At 52.8% G+C, this 19483-nt stretch overlaps 6 protein-coding genes across 6 annotated transcripts; 4 read left to right on the plus strand and 2 right to left on the minus strand.

The window, feature by feature from the left end:
• Positions 1-248: 248 nt before the first annotated feature.
• On the plus strand, positions 249-1704 carry HETIRDRAFT_309934 (uncharacterized protein; the record flags this gene model as incomplete). The annotated part of the gene is made up of 11 exons (XM_009544134.1): positions 249-416; positions 468-627; positions 678-746; positions 804-874; positions 934-982; positions 1044-1118; positions 1170-1248; positions 1311-1380; positions 1431-1459; positions 1510-1565; positions 1619-1704. The coding sequence occupies 11 exons, from the start codon at positions 249-251 to the stop codon at positions 1702-1704; spliced, it is 912 nt and encodes a 303-aa protein (XP_009542429.1).
• Positions 1705-1954: 250 nt separating this feature from the next.
• Positions 1955-3723, plus strand: HETIRDRAFT_407567 (uncharacterized protein). The gene is made up of 6 exons (XM_009544135.1): positions 1955-2016; positions 2073-2144; positions 2206-2268; positions 2336-2435; positions 2497-3154; positions 3210-3723. Exons 1-6 carry the CDS (start codon positions 2003-2005, stop codon positions 3497-3499), a joined length of 1197 nt encoding a protein of 398 aa, XP_009542430.1. The 5' UTR covers positions 1955-2002; the 3' UTR covers positions 3500-3723.
• On the minus strand, positions 3712-4492 carry HETIRDRAFT_470671 (uncharacterized protein). Its single transcript, XM_009544136.1, has 6 exons — positions 4270-4492; positions 4152-4199; positions 4060-4097; positions 3930-4011; positions 3807-3871; positions 3712-3747 (listed from the first exon to the last, which is right to left on the minus strand). Exons 1-6 carry the CDS (start codon positions 4442-4444, stop codon positions 3733-3735), a joined length of 423 nt encoding a protein of 140 aa, XP_009542431.1. The 5' UTR covers positions 4445-4492; the 3' UTR covers positions 3712-3732.
• Positions 4493-4708: 216 nt separating this feature from the next.
• On the plus strand, positions 4709-7982 carry HETIRDRAFT_60775 (glycoside hydrolase family 3 protein). The gene is made up of 12 exons (XM_009543558.1): positions 4709-4878; positions 4925-4975; positions 5027-5207; positions 5263-5413; positions 5469-5618; positions 5709-6193; positions 6255-6509; positions 6566-6644; positions 6701-6848; positions 6900-7118; positions 7175-7449; positions 7502-7982. Exons 1-12 carry the CDS (start codon positions 4723-4725, stop codon positions 7905-7907), a joined length of 2556 nt encoding a protein of 851 aa, XP_009541853.1. The 5' UTR covers positions 4709-4722; the 3' UTR covers positions 7908-7982.
• A 1797-nt stretch (positions 7983-9779) lies between these two features.
• On the plus strand, positions 9780-11930 carry HETIRDRAFT_424803 (uncharacterized protein; the record flags this gene model as incomplete). The annotated part of the gene is made up of 5 exons (XM_009544137.1): positions 9780-9857; positions 9982-10302; positions 10352-11164; positions 11219-11516; positions 11578-11930. The coding sequence occupies 5 exons, from the start codon at positions 9780-9782 to the stop codon at positions 11928-11930; spliced, it is 1863 nt and encodes a 620-aa protein (XP_009542432.1).
• A 6939-nt stretch (positions 11931-18869) lies between these two features.
• HETIRDRAFT_309190 (uncharacterized protein) lies at positions 18870-19130 on the minus strand (the record flags this gene model as incomplete). Its single annotated transcript, XM_009544138.1, has 1 exon — positions 18870-19130. A coding segment is annotated over one exon (261 nt), but the record flags the coding sequence as incomplete, so codon positions are not given.
• Between the last annotated feature and the right edge of the window lie 353 nt (positions 19131-19483).

Raw genomic sequence — 19483 nt, forward strand, 5'->3', positions numbered from 1 at the left:
AGATAATCGCATGTCCTAGTAGGGCCCCTCATACCTGTATACTCAAATCTTTGAGTTTGAGGGTGTCGTGAATATCTGTGAATATATCTGATTCATACATTATGAGATAGTGAACTATACCTCAATTGATTAGATTAGACCCCAGGAATTCACAGGGCTAGGCTTGCCAAAGCTCTTGACTGATGCTTCGCACCTGGCTCTCCACATACCGAGCGTCACTCCCCCGCTTCTCTAGATCACTGGCATCCATGTCATCTCCCGCGCCGGATTTCAAGGCCTTCAACTTAGCGTTGATTCAGCTAGGCCAGATTGGTGCCGACAAAGCTGCCAACTTGAAGCATGCAAAGGAAATGATACTGACCGCCGCTCGCGCAGGGGGTGCGAGCGATAAGAAGCCTTCCCTCGTTGTCCTCCCAGTACGTCTCTTGTTATCAATACATTGCTTATTACAACCAAGATGGATCCAGGAATGCTTTAACTCACCGTATGGACATGTTCATTTCCCCGTGTATGCCGAAACGATAGGATTCAAGCCTGGGAAGACCTACGATGTCCAGAAGAGCTCCAGCGAGAGTGTAAGGCTACTCTCAGAAGCAGCCAAGGAGGCTGGTATATGGTTGATTGGCGGTCCGTCCCAGCTCAAAAGTTGGTATAAAGGCTGACGGAGGCATTATCAGGTTCTATTCCTGAACGGGATGCCGAGGACGGGAAGGTATATAACACTGCGACAGTGTACAACCCACAGGGTGTGAATCCATGTCTCCACCATTCCTAGCTGACCTTACATGTCACCTTTGACTCAGGGGACCTTGTCGCGATCCACAGGAAAGTACACTTATTTGACATCGACATTCCGGGCAAGATCACATTCAAGGTGAGCAATATCTACAGATTTACCAAGTGCCGGATTCGATGTTATGTTTCTCAACGTAGGAAAGCGAGACATTGACGGGCGGCACAACCCTGAACTACTTTGATACAGGTATGTCACGGTGCAGTCTCGCGTTTCACTGTGAATACATAATGTACTTGTCTTCTAAAAGACTTTGCCCGGATCGGTCTTGGAATTTGCTACGATGTCAGATTCCCCGAGCTCGCGATGATCGCTGCTCGTAAAGGTTTGCTCTTTATAGTGTCCGGTCAGAGTTAGCATCTCACTCTGGCACCAGGTTGTCAAGTCCTGATATATCCAGGAGCCTTTAATATGACAACAGGCCCTCTTCACTGGGAACTTCTACAGCGATCTCGGTATGCTTATCTAAGTTCTGACGACATTCAAACAGATGCGCCTTGACTGCATCTTTTGGCAGGGCTGTTGACAATCAAGTTTATTTTTCAATGTGCAGTCCAGCACGAGACTTGACGGCAGGATATCATGCGGTGAATTCCCTGCAACCCATCTGCTTGACTGCTCTGATATTCCGTTCCAGTGGGGACACTCAATGGTGATCGACCCTTTGTAAGTAGAGAATCTGGTATCCTAAAATTTGGAATTAACGCAAAATACAGTGGGGCCAAGCTCGGTGAGGCAGAAGAGGGGGAGACAATCATATATGCAAAAATAGGTCAGCACCAAAGTATGCGCGATACTTGATCATAGTCATCTGATGTTTCACAGATCCTAAACAGTTCAACGAAGCTCGGGCGGGCATTCCTGTGACTACACAGCGGCGGTTTGACGTATATCCTGATGTGGCCAAGTAGTATGTACTTAGCCTCTTGTGAAGATTTTTGACGGATCAGCGCTATTGCTATGTTGTGTGTTGGTATTTCAGTAAGAGCAGTGTAGATAAAATTACTAGAGCGCCCAATGAAGAGGCTGTGAGTGTGTGTCAGCCACGTTTTGCCCAAAACGGAAGGATGGGTGATGGAACATGCCCGAAAATTCGAGCAGTTTCCATAAGCCCTGCCTTTATCTGCAAGACGCAGCCGCTCGTTCTTCTAACTCTTACTACAACGTCTTGCGTCCCATACCCTTTCGCTTCCCTTCCCATCCACCATCATGGTCAAAGAAACGTTTGTCGCTGTCCTAAGCGCTGAACTCGGCTGTGCTCACATCTCTTTGCTCGTAGGAAATTCTACGATCTCTTGGACGTGTCGCCCGACGCGTCCGAAGCCGACTTGAAAAAGGCATATCGCAAAAAGTATTGGCGCATCGGTGTATCAGTCTCTAGCACAGTGTCTGATTTTTTTCTCATCTACTAGAGCGCTACGCCTTCATCCGGACAAGGGTGGAGATCCTGATATGTTCAAGGAAGTTACTCATGCGTACGTCGGCAACGTGGCGGCATTCTAGTATCCCTTTGTTAAAAAATTCTTTTTTTACGATGTCTAGATACGAGATTCTGTCAGACTCACAGAAACGAAGCATATACGATGCGCGAGGAGAGGCTGGTTTGTCAGAATCAGGTGGCGCGGGCGGCATGGATCCGCAGGTATGAGATACCGCGCGTCTTTGGACACGACTGCGTGCTCACATGTCTTCCACCTATTCAGGATCTTTTCAGCCAGTTGTTCGGGGGTGGCGGGTTCTTCGGTGGCGGTGGCCCCTCCCGCAACTCAGGGCCTCGCCGGAGCAAGGACCTCATTCACCGAGTGCACGTCTCACTCGAAGACCTTTACAAAGGCAAGACGACTAAGCTTGCGCTCACGCGCAATATCATCTGTGCGAAGTGTGATGGCAAGGGTGGAAAGGAGGGTGCCGTGCGGTCGTGCAATACTTGCCAGGGTCGTGGTGTCAAAATCACTCTGCGGCAGATGGGCCCGATGATTCAACAGCTGCAGCAGCCGTGCGACGAATGCTCAGGTACAGGCGAAATCATCAACCACAAGGACAAGTGCAAAACATGCAATGCACGCAAGGTTATATCGGAGAAGAAGATGTTGGAGGTGCATATCGACAAGGGCATGAAGGGTGGACAGACCATCACGTTCCATGGAGAGAGCGACCAGGCGCCAGGGGTTTCACCGGGGGATGTCATCATTGTCATCGAGGAGAAGCCGCATGATCGTTTCAAGCGCCAGGATAACGATCTTATTTATGAAACGGAGGTGGACCTCCTCACTGCACTCGGCGGCGGAAAGTTTGCTGTCAAGCATTTGGATGACCGCGCTTTGATCGTCAATATCACGCCTGGAGAGGTCCTCAAACACGGTACAGTTTGCTGGTTGATTTCGCGAAAGCAGTGGCTAACTTCCTGATCATGTAGATGCTCTCAAGGTCATATATGGTCATGGCATGCCCTCCCAACGGCATCATGAACCCGGGGATCTCTACATCAAAGTCTCCGTTGCGTGGCCAGAGCACATTGATCCTGAGAAAATAACTTTCCTCGAGCGTGCTCTCCCACCACGCAAGCCTGTCGAGAAGTTCCCCAAGAATATCCATTTAGAAGAGGTTGAGCTGGTGGAAGTTGACCCGCGACAGCGGAGGGCGGTTGACGAGCCGATGGAAGAGGAGGATAGCGGAGAGCCGCGTGTGCAGTGCGCGAACCAGTGATCGTGGATTCTCGTGTACGTTTTTTTGGATCGTGTGTTTCATCATCTGTATTGTGTCATTCACATTCCTCATTTTTGCTGCATTCTGGCCCCGATGCTTTCGATCTCACTTCCAATAGTAATACATCTCGTATAGAGGACTCTTGCTTTGGACTGTAATGCACCTTGAACGACGGTGTGTCCCAAGCGTCTGCGAAATTGATTCGCTCAGGTCATGAAGTCCACAAAAATCCATCACTCCCAGCGAGTCTAGAAATGAGTGTCTATGAGGCTTGATGCATGATGATCAGTTGCAAGACGGGACACACCTCTGGGTTCAGTTTAAATTTTTCAAATAAACCCCGATCAAAGAAACTGACTTCCGTCTCATTCTCTGCGCAATAAATATTAATGTTTAGACGGGATACCCTCACACAATACTACGGGCGCACCAAATCCGTAGTCGGAGAGAGACTTTGAATCGTCATCTAAGACCCATTCATCGTGATCAAGATTAATGATGAGATTGGTCGTCTGTCCGCGATGTCAATACCGAGGTTTTACCAGGGTATACGGATCTACCTTCGCTCCATGGGCCTTAGTGTACAGCTTCAACGTATCTACTTGCGGGGTAATTGAGCGTCGATCAGAGCAGATTTAGTTGGTGGACTCACCGAAGTGGGCCGTTCGATAAGGCTTCCATGCAGGACTGGCCTTGATGGCTGCCGACGTTGATTTAGATCAATTATCACCCGGGAACGAAGGGGAACGAGAGAAATATAAGAAGCTTACTTTCCCGAACGATGTTTTTGAGCTCTCCGACTGTCACTTCTTTAAGATTTACATTATGAAGAACGAGACTGCGTTCCGTTCGGTACTCGAACGATTTGATGACACGAATGGTAAGGGTTGCGGATGTCTTGGGAAGCGCAAGATTAGTGAGTGTGTCAGAGACGTCTGTCAACATTCAATGTGCAGTCTAGAGTAGCCTGAGATATGGAACTCGGACGATGATGGTAGGAGGAGAACTTGAGACGGGCCGCCGCGGACTTTGATCTAAGACCTGATTATTTCCAATTTTGATATATCTTTCTCTTTCCCAGCGATCTCTTCCGGCGCCTATAACTGGCGTCGACATCCTATGTTATGCCGACGTTTTTCCATGGATGGTCGACTTACTTTAAAGATGGAGCCTCATGAGTCTTGGCCCTTCCAAATTACCCCTCCCTCCATTCCGCTTTTGAAATGTCTCGTCAATTCCTCGATGCTAAGATCAGCGACCTCGTCACGCAGCTCAAGCTGGATGAGAAGATCTCTCTGCTTTCTGGCCCTGACTGGTGGAATACAACAGCTATTGAACGCCTGCATATTCCTTCTGTGCGGATGAGCGATGGCCCTAACGTGAGCCTTTAGTTCTGGATGCCTTTAGTCTACTGAATTTTACTAGGGGGTCAGAGGTTCCTCACATTTCCTTCCGACTCCAGCACAGTGTCTTCCTGTGCGTGCCAGACTTGCGATCAAGTGATCTCACCACCCATAGACTGTCTAGTGTGCGACGCTGCTCGCAGCGACATTCGATCAGCGACTTATTCGCGAGGCCGGTCAATTCCTCGCAGAAGAGGCCAAGCTCAAGTCATCCGTCATCCTTCTTGCTCCTACCTGCAACATACAGCGCTCGCCTCTAGGTGGTCGGGCATTTGAGTCATTCTCCGAAGATCCTCATCTTTCTGGTATATTTGTTGCGCCGTTTCTGGACAGGTCTATCACTGACATTCATATGGACAGGTATTTTGTCTGCTGCGTATGTGACAGGTTTACAATCCAAGGGTGTCGCCGCCACGATCAAGCACTTCGTGGGAAACGATCAAGAGCATGAACGCACGGCAGCTGAATCGGTCATGTCTGATCGTGCTTTGCGAGAGATATATCTATACCCGTGCGTATACTGTTGACTGATGCTGGGGTTTCTTCATGAGTAAGGTGGATGCTAGGTTCATGCTTGCGCAGAAGATATCTCGGCCCTGGGCATACATGACTTCATATGGACGCATCGGTGGGGTTCACTGTTCCGAAAATCCAGGTCTCCTGCAGAAGATACTACGCGATGAATGGCAGTTTGACGGCATCGTGATCAGTGACTGGTAAGCACCAAAGGTGGTCAACCTTCATTGTCACCATCGGGAGATTGTGATACGTGAGCTCTTAATGATATTTTTATCATAATCTATCAGGCATGGAACGTATGGCACGTCTGAGGCTCTCAACGCTGGCCTCGATCTCGAAATGCCCGGTCCCCCACGCTGGCGCACACCGAACCTCATGTACCACTCGCTTTCTTCTCAAAAGCTGAGGACCCAGGTCATTGACGAGCGGGTAACCGCTCTGCTCACCTTCGTCCAAAAGCTTGCACGACAGAATTCTGACGTTGTTTACGGTGACAACGTCGAGCGATCGCGTGACTCTCCTGTATTGCGTGCCTTTGCCCGCCGCTTGGCATCGAGCGGCGTCGTCGTGCTCAAAAACGATAATACTGTGTTGCCACTGACACCCAAGGGTACTCGAAAGATCGCTGTCATCGGACCCAATGCCCGCGCACGGGTTATCTCTGGAGGCGGGTCGGCTGCTCTCAAACCCACCTATGTCATCACACCATTGGAAGGAATTATCAACAGTGCTGCCGAGGATATTGAGATACGGTATGAACTCGGATGTTATGGTCAGTCCATCAACGAGTCTTACCGTACTCTACTGGCTCACGTGCTTGCTATGCACCAAAGCACACAAATATCTTCCAACGCTCGAGAGCAGTCTCACCACTCCGACAGGCAGGCCCGGATGGCTCTGCTCTTTTTATAGTCATAGTAGGAATGGAGAGGTGGACGAACCTGTAGCAGAATATATAGTCGAAGATACGCGCATAAAATTAAACGACTTCTTGCCGCAGGGTCTCACACCCACATGGTCGATCAAACTCAGGGGAGCCCTTGCGGTGGACACGACTGGGCCGTTTGAATTCGGATTGACCGTGGCAGGTGCGTTATCCCTTTATGAGTACCGATCGCGTATGTTCGATCCTTATTGTGTCTAGGCCGTGCGAAGCTCTGGATCGATGGACATATGACAATCGATAATTGGACAAGGCAGACACCAGGCGATTTCTTCTATGGGTGCGTTTTTATCCAGACTAATTTTCTCGATACTGTTCTGACTAGCATGAAAAAAGACAAGGGACTATAGAGGAAAAAGCTGTAGTCAATGTCACTGCGGGAAAAACTCTGGAAATCCTGGTAGAGTACACAAATACTCCGCCACAGGTGGATGGCCCAGGTCCCGAGCGCAACTTTGGGCAGCCTGCTTTGATGCGGGGAGTCGTAAGTGACCGTGCGCGACATTGAAGTCGAATCTTGAACGTCTGGTCACAGCGATTGGGGGGTGCAGAGAAGATTGTCGAGGAGAGAGCCATTCAAGACGCGGTCGACCTAGCATCTGACTCCGATGTTGCCATCATCGTCAGTGGCCTTACACCTGAATGGGAGGGCGAGGGGTTCGACAGGCCATCACTTCGGCTGCCTGGCCTCCAAGACGAATTGATAGCCAGAGTTGCCGAAGCCAATAAAAATACAGTTGTTGTACTTCAAGCTGTGCGTTCGTACATATTTTTCATTTTTCCGTCCGACTCAGCCTCCTTTCTCTCTAGGGCTCTGCAGTATCGATGCCGTGGGCTGACCAAGTCGCGGGACTAGTGCAAGCATGGTATCAAGGTAACGAGGCCGGGAATGCACTGGCAGATGTACTATTTGGCAAAGTGAACCCTTCTGGACGGCTCCCACTCACGTTTCCTGCGCGCATTGAGGACGTACCGGCATTTCCGAACCTGTACAGCGAGAACGGGCAGATTCACTACCGCGAAGATCTGTTCGTGGGCTATAAACACTATCAAGCTAGAGGCATTCGCCCTCTCTTCCCGTTCGGGTGAGCACGCTACCCATAGAGATCTTATGTCGTTGTCTTATTTGATTCTCAGACATGGACTTTCGTACACGAATTTTGAGCTTTCAGACTTGAAGATATCTGAGCCATCGTCCCATGACACTGCCTTCAAAGTAGAGGTCAAAGTTTCCGTGAAAAACACAGGTGCCGTGGCTGGATCGGAGGTGGTGCAGCTGTACATCACCTACCCTGATGTGGGTGTGACCATTCCCAAGCTGCAGCTGCGTGGGTTCGCCAAGGCGTATGACCTAGCACCAGGGGAATCAAAGACGGTTATTATTCATCTCGATCGATATGCGATTTCCTTTTGGGATACTCAGAAGGGTCGGTGGATGGCAAAGGAAGGAGCATATGGGATTTTGGTGGGGCACAGCAGCTTGAATTTACCATTGCAGGGAGAGGTCGAGTTGAAGACGAGCTTCTGGTGGAAAGGTATTTAGAGAAATGAGGGCTCAGGAGTTTATGAAAAGTAAAACATACAGAAATATCACAGCCCTCCGGGCACTGCCTGGGCCCTCGTGCGCTCGAGTCGCTCCGAGTCGCTGGCGAAAAATAGACGAGCGAAGAGAAACGAGTGGGAGTGACACGGAGCATTGAAGATGTGACAAAGGTGTTGAGTCGCTCCAACCATACAGTATGTATATAGTATATATACAGTTTAAATGGTATTATTTGGGTGGTTAAATTTCTTGTAGACCAGACCACTGCCAGCACTTTGCTAACATTAATGGATGCATTTCCACAGGCTTTAGAGCAGTCCTAGATTAATAGATCAGAGTCGAACCTTGTTTTAGATTTGAAACTAGAAATCTTACAGAACCATAAGACCGTCTATAACTCAGTGAATGCACACACTTGATATAAGCGGAGCATCAACCACGACCTGCCCCCATGCAGCCAGCACAGATAAGTCCACCACAGATACACCACAAGCCCACCATCTATTGTTCAGCTTCGATAACATTAGATAATAGCATATACAGTGGATCTTGATGACCTGGTTTTGCTTGATATGATCTTAGCTGAAGAAGAAGTGATGCTGCAGGATGCTGAGAATGATGAGCATGCCTTGATCTCAGTCACGACAGCTATTGCAATTGCAGGAATTAAGCAAGTTTATCAGCAATGTAACAAGCACCAGAGTGCCCATTCCACATACCTCTCTTGCCCTCAGCTTCTTCAAAATCCTTGTATGAATACACTATGGACAGCCTTGTATAACAGTTGCAGTGATCGTGCATTCATCATAACTATGGGTTTGAATGTGGAAGCATTTGAACTTATTCTTTTGGGAGGCTTTTCAGATGGGTGGGATTCTTTACATATCCCTTGTAATGAGACACCACAGAATAGCATGCCATGTCCACATCACCGTTGATATGCTAGAGGTGGCTCTAAGTGCCGAGCACAACACTAAAACAACCTCTAAAGCAGGGGTGCTGGAGCTAGTATCTGATACACAAGGAATTGTAAGTGATGACTTTAGAAATTGAAGGCGTAGCGAATGAGGCCGAACGACGAGGATGACAAGTTTTCGGTAGTCGACGAAGACGATTTCGATGGTTGAGACGAGTGCGAATGAGCTCTGAACTGTGGGGTGCGAAAGCTGGTTTATTCCAGAGTTGTATGTAGGTTTTTATAGTAAACTGAGCCCCTAAGTAAAATATTAAACAAGAAATGAGAGTAGATGTCGAATGGGCACCAAGCCTTAGCGATCAGAGAAGATAAGGAGGTAGGTGAGATGTCCATATGGGTTCCGAAGGTGATAAGGTAAAAGGTAATCAGTGATGTCGAAATCCCGAACGTTCGGGATCCATCGCCCGAGTGTAGGTAGCAGGAACAGGCGTTGGAGAACCAATGAAAAATAAAGAAGAGGTATCGTACGACCAGGGTGGCCAAGCAATGGTGTAAGATTGCGTTTGACCGACCATGCGGAAGTCGGGACGATAAGTGATAAGGACCGACCGACTCACGGAGGACATCGGCCGATACGGAATACTGGCTCCGATCTCGTACACACCTATCGTAACCCTCCTGTGCGGTCATGGTAAGTACGTGAAGTGTGGGCGAACTGACCCAAGTGCTGCCGAATCGTCCTTCGGTGGCTTGTCGTCAGTCGGGTAGGGACCGACCGTGTTCGGTAAAAGTCGGCGTCTTCAGTACTTGTCTAGCACTGTTCGGTATCTCCCCAAAGCTTCCCGAATCCCTCCCTCGGACCCTAGCGCGGGTGCATGCTCATCATCTCCTCCCTACTGAAATCCTGACTGTCCCCAGTCAGTGGTCGGCGGCTATGAGTCGGAGCGGGAAAAAAAATGGCGTGGAAAATGTGGTGGCATGGCAAGTTACGTGGGAAAAGGATCGGCAATGAGCGATGGCGTGGAAAGAAGTGGGTGCGTGGGAGAGATGTGGCACAGGTGAGTAATCGGCAAGGAGATGTCGTAGAAAGGACCGGGTCGGCGCGCAAGAGAGACCGGGGCTGAGTTGGCAAAGTCCTGTGGCGTGGCAACCGATTAGGTGAGGCAGTGGCTGAGACCTAGAGTGCCCCAACTAGACGCTGGCGTGAGAGTCGTGTCGGCAAAGAGCGGTGGCGCGTATCGCGGCTTCTGCCGAACGCAGCGGCACGGGGCTTTGTCAGGTGACCACAATCACCTGATGATCGTTGATTCTCCAGCGACTAAGTCCCTCATCGCCTTCCTTCCTCCCTCTTCGTCTCTCATGTCGTCCCTTATTTCTGTCCTGAAGGCGAAACTCGCCGATTACATGCTCTCCCTCCCGGACGGCGCTGCCGAATATGAGGATTACGAGGTCTGGGGGCAAGGGTTCGCCAAACGGGTGGTGAGTCAGTCCTTCCTCTCGTCTTCTGCTGGCTGCTGACGCCCGACAGGCTGTTTTCGAACGTTCGGTGCGTGGGCAAGACGTGCCCGAACTCGCCGACTTTATCACCGAGGCCGAACGTGGTCTCGATCCGATGGCTACTGACGACTGGCTGGTATGGGGAGCGCGAATCCTGCCGCAGCGGGCGGCGCGCGTCGCTTTGCAGCAACAACAGGCGGCCGAGGAACAGGCACTAGTGGAGGAGAGGGAGCGTGTTGCCGTCGCCGAACAGGAGGCTGCCGAAGCTGAGGCGACGCGGGCTGCTGCGGCTCGGAAGTCGGCTGAAGTAGATCGTGAACGGCGCCGGGAGTTGCTGGTGGACGCGATGTTTGATGGCTCGCTTGATCCTGAAGAGGGTGAGCGTCAATTGGCTGAGCTCGAGGCCAAGTCCGTCTTCCCTCTCCCTCTCTTCCTTCTCTCTCCTTCTCCCTCCGCCGCCGCTTCCTCTTCTCATCCTGTCCCGTCCGCCGACTTATCCCATCCCGATCCGTCCGCCGACTCGTCCTATCCCGACCCGTCCGCCGACTCGTCCTATCCCGACCCGTCCGCCGCTGACTCTGCGCTTGCATCCGCAACCGATGCCCTGGACCGAATGAGCGTGGGTCGGGTCGCCGCCGCTGCCCCGACCGACGTGAAGGGCAAACAGTCGGCCGCGGCTGTTGTCGTCGAGTTTGCTCACCAACGGACGCCACCTCTTGGACGCGTTGTCCTTCCTCTCGGCCCTGGGACGGGCCGAATGTCGACCGTTAGGTCCCCTGTGGAGCGGAATGGTGCCGGTAAAATGCTCGAAGATCCGCCCGAGTTGTTACCTGGTGATGTACTGGTGAGTTCCCTCCCTCTTGCCGCCGTTTCCTCTTGCTAACCATCCTTCTTCTAGGCCAACTACGCTTGTCACCGCTGTGCGACCGCCTTTCTGACCAAGGCGTTCCATTGCTACCAGAGACCTGGGCTAGTGTCGTGCACTAAGTGTGCCAGGGAGTCGAAGGGGTGTAGCTTCCAGCCCAGGTGGATGCCGGTGGAGAAGGGGAAGGGGAAGTCGAAGGAGAAGGGGAAGGGGAAGTCGAAGGAGCAGTCGGCGCCCAAGGCGGAGGAGAGGGAACGCCCCTTAAAGCGTCGTAAGGTAGAGGTGGTTATCCCCGTGCGGTCAGTCGGGGATAGCATCGCCCAAACGAAAGGTAAGTCATTTTTCGGTTGGATTGGAGATGGGAGCTCATCGTTCGGTATTGTTCGGTGCAGCCGTTCGCACCCGAAAGCCGGTCCAGCGGCTTCCTACCACGGCTAGGGCCGTCCTCGCTCCTACCCGCCCTTCCCGCGCTCGTTCGGCTGCCTTCCCCGCTCCTTCCGACTCTTCTCTTCTCTCGCCCATCGTCGCCCAAGGCATCGCGTCTGAGCTTCGGTACCGCATCGCGGTGGCTGAGGGTACGCGTGCTTCGCTGGCGCGATCGGTCGCGATGTGGCAGGCTGAGCTCGAGTCGCTCGAGGTGCGGGCGGGTCCCTCCACGTCCCCTGACACTGTCTTGGTCGAGGACTCGTCGGAGGCAGACGATTCGGGAAGGTCGGTGTCGGACGACTTTCTTCCCGATGAGTAGAATAGCTTCGGGGGTTCTGTCGTATAGTAAAATGTATCATAAAAGTGAAGGGACTGTCCTGAGTTTAAACTGAGACGTTCGGTGAAGACTAGAGGCATTGTTTCGGAAAATCGGTCGGCGAAATGGCTGTGTGAATGTACTTGTAAGCGACGCGTTCGGCAGAAATGAAGAGAATAAATTGGAATATTAGGGGAAGCCTCAGTATGTCATCACAGGCATAAAACCCTATGGTTTTGCGCAAATCGGAAGAAGTCTTCAATGCGGCTTGGTACTTGAAGGAGTGATGGGGAAAATGAGTGCCGACTATTCGGTTGGCGATTGGTCGGCGGCAAAAGTACTAAGAAATGCGGAAATAATCGGGTGTCAGTCCATGTCTGTGACGAATGAATTGGAATAAGGAATGGGTATATCTGTGCATCCTCCTCCCTACTGAAATCGTGACTGTCCCCAGTCACCGACCGAAGAGAGCGAAGAGTGGGAGGGTGGGTCTAGTCGGAAGTCGCCGAAGCCACATCGTCGTCTTCTGCTGATCGGATGGAGCTGGTGTCGGTATCCTCTTCGTCGGCGTCGTCGTCTTCAGCGTCGTCGTCGTTCGATCTGGATTCTTCCATGGCCCGAAGGCGTGCTTGTGAGATGTCGAGGAGGGCTTCAAGGTCGGAGAGCTTCAGAGATCTGCGAGCAAAGTAAGGAATAATGCGGAATGCTGCCACTGGCCGATCAAAGACTGATCCGTCAAGTTCGGCCAGAATATACGCTCCTCCTCGGTTCCTAGAAATCACCAGCAAAGGTCCCAAATACCGTGGACGCATCTTCCAATTGAGCGCCTTTTCTATGGCTGTGTTGCGCATCAGGACAAGCGAGCCTCTGTGGAAATTGAAGTCGCGAAGGGTGGCCGAATGCTGTTGTTCGAATCGGATGGCGGCCTGGACACGGGCGCCGACAACTGAGCTGCGAAGGTGGGCGAGGTCCGATCGGCGTTTCTGCAAGGCTATGGCCCGTCGGGCGATGAGGTCGGTGGTGCTGAGGGTTGTGGTCGGCGGTGGCAGGAGGTAGGTGGCTTCGGCGATGTCGAGGGGGAGAAGGGGATGGGTTCCAATCGCTGCGAAGTATGGCGAGCAACCCATTCGGCGCCGAACAGTAATGCGATCAGCCCAGAATACGAAATGAGCTGCACGATTCCACTTGGCCTGATCTCCATCAACGGCTTTGAACAGGGCCTGCCGAACGTCGAAGTGAGGTCGTTCGGCGATGCCGTTGGCGCGGGAATTGTAGCCCGAAATACGGATGTGCTGAACGTGGTACTTTTTCGCTAACTGGTCGAGCGCCTTGACGAACGCTGGTCCATTGTCGGAGACGATCTCTACCAATGTTCCCCATCGGCACAGGATATCCTCGAAGATCCAGTCGGCGAGGGCTGAGCTTGTTTCGCGTCGCAGCATTCGGAATTCGGGGTAGTGCGATACCGAACAGCGACCTTGAACGAGATACTTGAAACCACCAGCGGTCGGCATGTGCATGGTGTCCATATACATCTTCGCGAAGAGTGGTGCAGGCGTGGCGACGGTTGGGGGAATGAGGACGTTGCGAGTCTGGCGAATCTGGCAAAGGTGACAGGTCCGAACAAACCAGGAAATGTCTTGCCTCATGTGCGGCCACCAGAAGCGTTCGGCGATCAAGGCAGCCGTGGCGTAGAAACCCTTGTGAGCGACGTCGTCGTGGGCGGCAGTGAGAATTGTGATTCGACTAGAGGGGGCTGCAACAATCTTGTGTCGGCCGTGTGAGTCTTTTCTCCATAGCTTGTCGGCTGCGATAAAGAACTCAGTGCAATATCGTAGAAAAGTCGCATATTCGGAGTCGGAGAGAGAAGGGGGCCGAACCAATGTTCGGTGCCAGTCGCGGACCAACCATAGGCGTTCTTCGGCTTCCAAAGCTTTTTGCGATCTTGGGATATCTGAATAGTCGATGGTCGGGCCTTCGTCGTCGGACTCGGTATCGGTCGGGAGGTCGCCTATGAGCGAGGAGGTGAAGATGGCGGTTGTCGAGGTTGAGATGGAGGTGGGGAACGTGTTGTTGATCTGATGGAGGAAGCCGTAGAGATTGTCGATCCAGTCGTCAAAGTCGTCTTTGGGTTCGGGTCGATCGGAGGGTTGTGGTGGTCGTCGGGAGAGGCCATCGGGGCCATGAGAGGTGCCGGGGACGTGGACAAGTGTGAAATGGAAGGTGAGGATGGAGACGATCCACCGATTGATGCTGGCGCTGGGTTCGAGATCCGGGTTAGTGAGCATGCCCTTGATGTAGCGTGCGTCTACTTCGACTATCAGGTTCCGAATGCCGATGAGATACATTTTGAGCGATCGGAGGGCGCGGAAGAGGCCGTAGAGTTCGAGCTTGGGTTGGGAGAATCGCGATTCGCGGTCGTTAAGGGTGATGGAGCCGAATCGGGCATAATACCGAACCCGCGGATTGTCGAGTGCGCATTGACAGAGGTGGAAGCCGACCGCAATTTGAGAGGTATCGACGGCGAGGATGACGTTGGCTGCCGACCCATAGTCGATCGGCCGAAGGGCTGGCGATTCGAGAAGTGCCGACCGGAGGTCGTCCTGGGCCGCTATCTGGTCTGGGCCGAACACGAATGGAAAATCTTTGCGCGTTAACATTGTCAGTGCATGCGCCCTGTGTGCAAAATTCCGAATGAAGATCCGAACGACACCGATCGTCCCCAAAAATGCCCGAACGTCAGAGAGATCCCTGCAAGGTCCCCACTTCATAATTGACTCTACCCTAGATTCGTCGGGTAATCGTCCTTCATACGTGCACCGATGGCTGACCACCGTGATTTTGGCTGCGCAGAGTGTCGCCTTGTGTCCCGAAAAGGTCCCTCCGCTATACTTCATCCGCTGAACCACTCGATTGAGGCCTTGAAAGTGTTCCCACACAAACCGTCGTATGCCGGGGTTGTCGGGATGCGTCTCGAAGCCGCCGTTCGGAAGTTCGTATCGGGTTGGCGGGCCCCGAATCGGAACATCGTCGATGAAAGGAATGGTGGTGTCTGGGATCTCTGGCTGGAGGATGTGGGTGACGTCATCGTGGAAGATCGGGACCGAATTCGTCCATCCCATGGGTAGGGTGACGAGTCGGTGGGCGCCGAATGGGGTCTGGAACGTGGTGAAGTCGCGAGATGATTCGGAGAGCCCTCGTTCGTCATAGCCGACATAGAGATCCAGAATGCCGCCGCAGGCGCGAGCTGCAAACTGTTCAGCGATCTGATCGGTATATGGGGGCACACCTGAATGCTGGATGGTGACGGCGTTCAGGGGTTCGAGGCTGTGAACGATTCGGAGTTTGGTGCCAGTGGAGGTGCTATTCGTCTTCTTGACAACCGTAAACCAGCGCGATCGGTAGGACGAATTCGACGGCTCATAGACTCCAGCGGCGATCTTGGTTTTGATAAGTCGGCACACTTCGTCGTAGATGCCTGGTGGAATCGGAATGTTGCGTTGAACCCAGGGCTTGTGTTCGACCACCGGCATATTGACTGGAGGAAAGAAATCCTCGCGGAAACGTCCGCGTTCCGAATCGTCCCAGGCAAATCCCATCTCTTGTAGACACATGAAATGGTGCATGAGCTGTCGTTCGGCCGGCCAAAGGAAGTCGTCCGAGTGGACTTTGTCGATGAGGTCGCGTCGTTCGGCTGTGTATCTGCCGGTCGGCGTGAAGGGTGGGGGGTTCGGTGTCAGTGTCGGAAGGGCAGCGAGAGGGTCACCGAGGATGTTCCGAATGATTCGGAACTTTTCGGGGAGGTCGGCCAAGACTGGTCGTGTTTTCTGTGCGACCGGTTTGTACTTGCGCTTGGCGGCGAAAATGGCGACCGGGTCGGCGATATTAGTGGAATGGAGAGAACCGGGAACGAATGAGGAGAATAAGGACAACATATCGGAATCGAGATTGTTTTTGAGATGATTTTCGGGCCCCAAATCGGAGGCCATAATGTACTTGAGACAAAGATCGCGACGAGAGGGAGATGGAGAATGGAAATCTGAGGACGCTTCGATAAGTGGGAAATGGGGGGTATCATGATCGGTGGAAATGATCAGTGCAACTTCTCCTTGATCTCGGATCAATTCATCGAGTCGCGAAAACCCGCTTGTCTTCGGTGAAGGACTCGAGGGGGTCCTCGTCTGATCGTCGGAATGGTGGCTCGTCGTCCCGTGTTCGGGTCGCTGATGGTGATCGTCTGGTCTTCGTTTGAATAATTTTTGACGATACTTTCGGTGAGGATGTCGAATGGCCGACCGAGGAGAACGTCATAGGCGGGGTTCCGAATGATGTGGACTTGGAGGTACAGGGTGATGTCGCCGATGAGGAATGGCACGTTGCGTGCCAGGCCCAAGGAGCGGTCAATTTCGCCGTTCGCCGACTGCATATTGAGGACGATTTCGGGGTCGTAGATGAGCGCCAGTTCGTTGCAAATGCCTTCCGACATGGCGATGACTTGTGAACCCGGGTCGATGACGCATTCGACTTCCTGCTGATGATCGACGAGGGGAACAATAGACCTTAGGGCAGACGATTCTTTAGCAACTATCAATGGCTGAGGAACCTGACCGGGCTGTAGATTCTTCAGGTACGTTTCGTACATGTCGGGGATGATGATTGCGCCCGGCGGGGGTGTTTCCGGTTGGTGCAGGACATTGATGAAGGAGGAGACGGTCGGTCGAGTCGGTGGTTCGAGGTCGTCGATGGCATAGGGTAGATCGGCATCTTGGTAGAAGGTCCGAACATTGCTGGCGTCTCTGGCAGGCGATCGGCGTGCCGACGTGGCTTCCCTGACCTGTGAACGGACTTCGGCGGAGAGAGAGAGTAGTTCGCGCTGGGTAAGCGTCACCTGAGTGGCCATTGCCCTGTTGTAGACCTCAGCTGCTACCTTCTCGTCGTAGATCGGCGCCGTGGTTTTGTAGGCCGGAGCGTCCTTCTTTGCCGATGGTATCTTCGCCGGGGCTCCCATGTTGCGGTCGTGTGGCGGTGCATAGGTGGCGTCCTGGGCTTTGGCATATGGGTGGATCGGAGCATCGTCCTTGGCTGGTACCGGGGGCGGTCGCTGAGTCGGGGTGGTCGGTCGGGGTTCGGGTTCGGGAGTTTCGGTCCTCGCTCGTTGTTCGGGGGCCGGTGAAGGGGTAGGTGCCAAACGTCCTGCCTGCGCCATTTCGCGTGCCCTTGCGCCCCGCGTTCGGAGCGCGAATAGTTCGCGTTCGAGGCTCGCGATTCGCTGGACGTCGGTGAGTTGGTAAGTCGGGGTGACATCCAGCAATGAGGGTGAATCGTGACGGGAGGCTATCGTCATCGGGTGAGTCGGCACCGCGTTTACCGTAAACATCATCTGTCCGGTCGCCAACTGGCCTGGATTCCTGCGATGCCATTCGTCAACTCGGTCCTTCAGGTTACTACCCGTGATTTCTCTCGGTACGAATGCCCCACTTGACAATACCACCTTCCACTCGATATTCCTCTTGCATTTTCCGATCCGAATGTATTCGGTGACCTCGGGACAGGCGCGCATGAAGTGTTCGGGACTGCCGCAGAACATGCAGTTGTCGCCGCCTTGTCCTGGCTGTCGGGATGGTCGATCGGCTGGCCTGGTCGTCCCCTGAGCTGTGATGGCCTTGACAAAGGTGTCGGTGAGCCGTTCGAACATGGTCGCCAGGTCTTCGGCCTTGATCGCGTTGGTGGGCGGCGCGGCGGGGGCTGCTCGAGAGATGTCGGTAGGGATCGTGCTGTAGGCGGACGTGGTGCCGTGCAAGACGAATCGGGCCGCGTCGTGGATGTCTTGGAGGTTGTATGGGTCGTCTGGGAAATGATCGGGGAACTTGAGTTGTAGACGTTGAGAGATTCTTGCCCATAGCTCCGGTTGGAATCCTCTAGCGAAGGCGCGTCCTTGTTCGGCGACCGAGATCCATGCCTTGCTGAGGAGGAATACCGTGATCGCCAGGAATCGCCGATGATAGTCGCCGAGTTCGCTGAGAGACAAGATGCCGACCCTGCTCGTTTCGCCGACTAGCTTGTCCATATCCGATACCGACCATTTGCGTTCTTCCTCCGATCCGGGGTATAGCCTGTAGACCTCTTCGCAGAACTCCTTGAAGGTCTTCGTGGCGTCGGTGAAAGTGGTGAGCGATTCCCAAAGCTCACAGGTGTCGACATCTAGGAATCGGCAAGCGTGTTTCTTTCTTTCTTGTTCGTCCACTACCGCAGACCGAACGAAGTGGAAGTCCAGATCGGAGAAATATCGTCTCAATTCGCGGGGTTGATGGGGGTCAAAGGTCGGGGCCGTTCGATCTCCACGAGCGGGCATGGATGGGGTCGCCATAGTGAGAAAGTCAAAGGTGGGGGAGAAGGTATTGTTTTCTAAGGTGATCGGGGATGGAGTCGCTGGTTCGAAGGAGCGTTCTAGTGAAGTCGGTCGGATGGTCGGCGTCCAGAAGATGGGGCTGCGTGGGATTAACGGAGAGATGGAGTCGTGGAAAGATGGGATAGGAGACGGGGGTGATTGTTCTAAGAGTGCAAGGTCGAGGATAGGGGAAATCGGTGGGAGTAACGATCGGTTCAGCGACGAAGGTGGGGTTAAGAAGAAAGTGGAGTCGGGTGGTGGTGAGAGCGATGGCGAGGATTCGAGATCAAGGTGGTGATGGTGGGATAAGTGTTCTGGGACTATATCGGCGTCTCCGAACAAACTTCGGTCGGCAGATGTTTCCTGAGTATTGAAGCTATCAATAACTGTTTGTCGTTCTTCGCGCTCCGCTGTTGGTCGGGACGAGCGACGTAGATTCCTTGAGGTAATTTTGAATACTAACCCCTCGCGGTGGGCTCCAAAATGATACGCTAGAGGTGGCTCTAAGTGCCGAGCACAACACTAAAACAACCTCTAAAGCAGGGGTGCTGGAGCTAGTATCTGATACACAAGGAATTGTAAGTGATGACTTTAGAAATTGAAGGCGTAGCGAATGAGGCCGAACGACGAGGATGACAAGTTTTCGGTAGTCGACGAAGACGATTTCGATGGTTGAGACGAGTGCGAATGAGCTCTGAACTGTGGGGTGCGAAAGCTGGTTTATTCCAGAGTTGTATGTAGGTTTTTATAGTAAACTGAGCCCCTAAGTAAAATATTAAACAAGAAATGAGAGTAGATGTCGAATGGGCGCCAAGCCTTAGCGATCAGAGAAGATAAGGAGGTAGGTGAGATGTCCATATGGGTTCCGAAGGTGATAAGGTAAAAGGTAATCAGTGATGTCGAAATCCCGAACGTTCGGGATCCGTCGCCCGAGTGTAGGTAGCAGGAACAGGCGTTGGAGAACCAATGAAAAATAAAGAAGAGGTATCGTACGACCAGGGTGGCCAAGCAATGGTGTAAGATTGCGTTTGACCGACCATGCGGAAGTCAGGACGATAAGTGATAAGGACCGACCGACTCACGGAGGACATCGGCCGATACGGAATACTGGCTCCGATCTCGTACACACCTATCGTAACCCTCCTGTGCGGTCATGGTAAGTACGTGA

This window comes from Heterobasidion irregulare, assembly GCF_000320585.1.
Source record: "Heterobasidion irregulare TC 32-1 unplaced genomic scaffold scaffold_02, whole genome shotgun sequence".
Taxonomy (NCBI): Eukaryota; Fungi; Basidiomycota; class Agaricomycetes; order Russulales; family Bondarzewiaceae; genus Heterobasidion; species Heterobasidion irregulare.

Coding starts and splice junctions, on each gene's coding strand:
- HETIRDRAFT_407567 (XM_009544135.1), top strand. Junction 2,145..2,205: donor AAAAAGGCATATCGCAAAAA/GTATTGGCGCAT, acceptor CTCATCTACTAG/AGCGCTACGCCTTCATCCGG. Junction 2,269..2,335: donor TTCAAGGAAGTTACTCATGC/GTACGTCGGCAA, acceptor TACGATGTCTAG/ATACGAGATTCTGTCAGACT.
- HETIRDRAFT_470671 (XM_009544136.1), bottom strand. CDS start 4,444: ATGTTGACAGACGTCTCTGACACACTCACTAATCTTGCGCTTCCCAAG. Junction 4,098..4,151: donor TTATCGAACGGCCCACTTCG/GTGAGTCCACCA, acceptor CCCCGCAAGTAG/ATACGTTGAAGCTGTACACT. Junction 4,012..4,059: donor CTAAGGCCCATGGAGCGAAG/GTAGATCCGTAT, acceptor CATCGCGGACAG/ACGACCAATCTCATCATTAA.
- HETIRDRAFT_60775 (XM_009543558.1), top strand. CDS start 4,723: ATGTCTCGTCAATTCCTCGATGCTAAGATCAGCGACCTCGTCACGCAG. Junction 5,414..5,468: donor CGAGAGATATATCTATACCC/GTGCGTATACTG, acceptor GGTGGATGCTAG/GTTCATGCTTGCGCAGAAGA. Junction 6,194..6,254: donor GTATGAACTCGGATGTTATG/GTCAGTCCATCA, acceptor TATGCACCAAAG/CACACAAATATCTTCCAACG.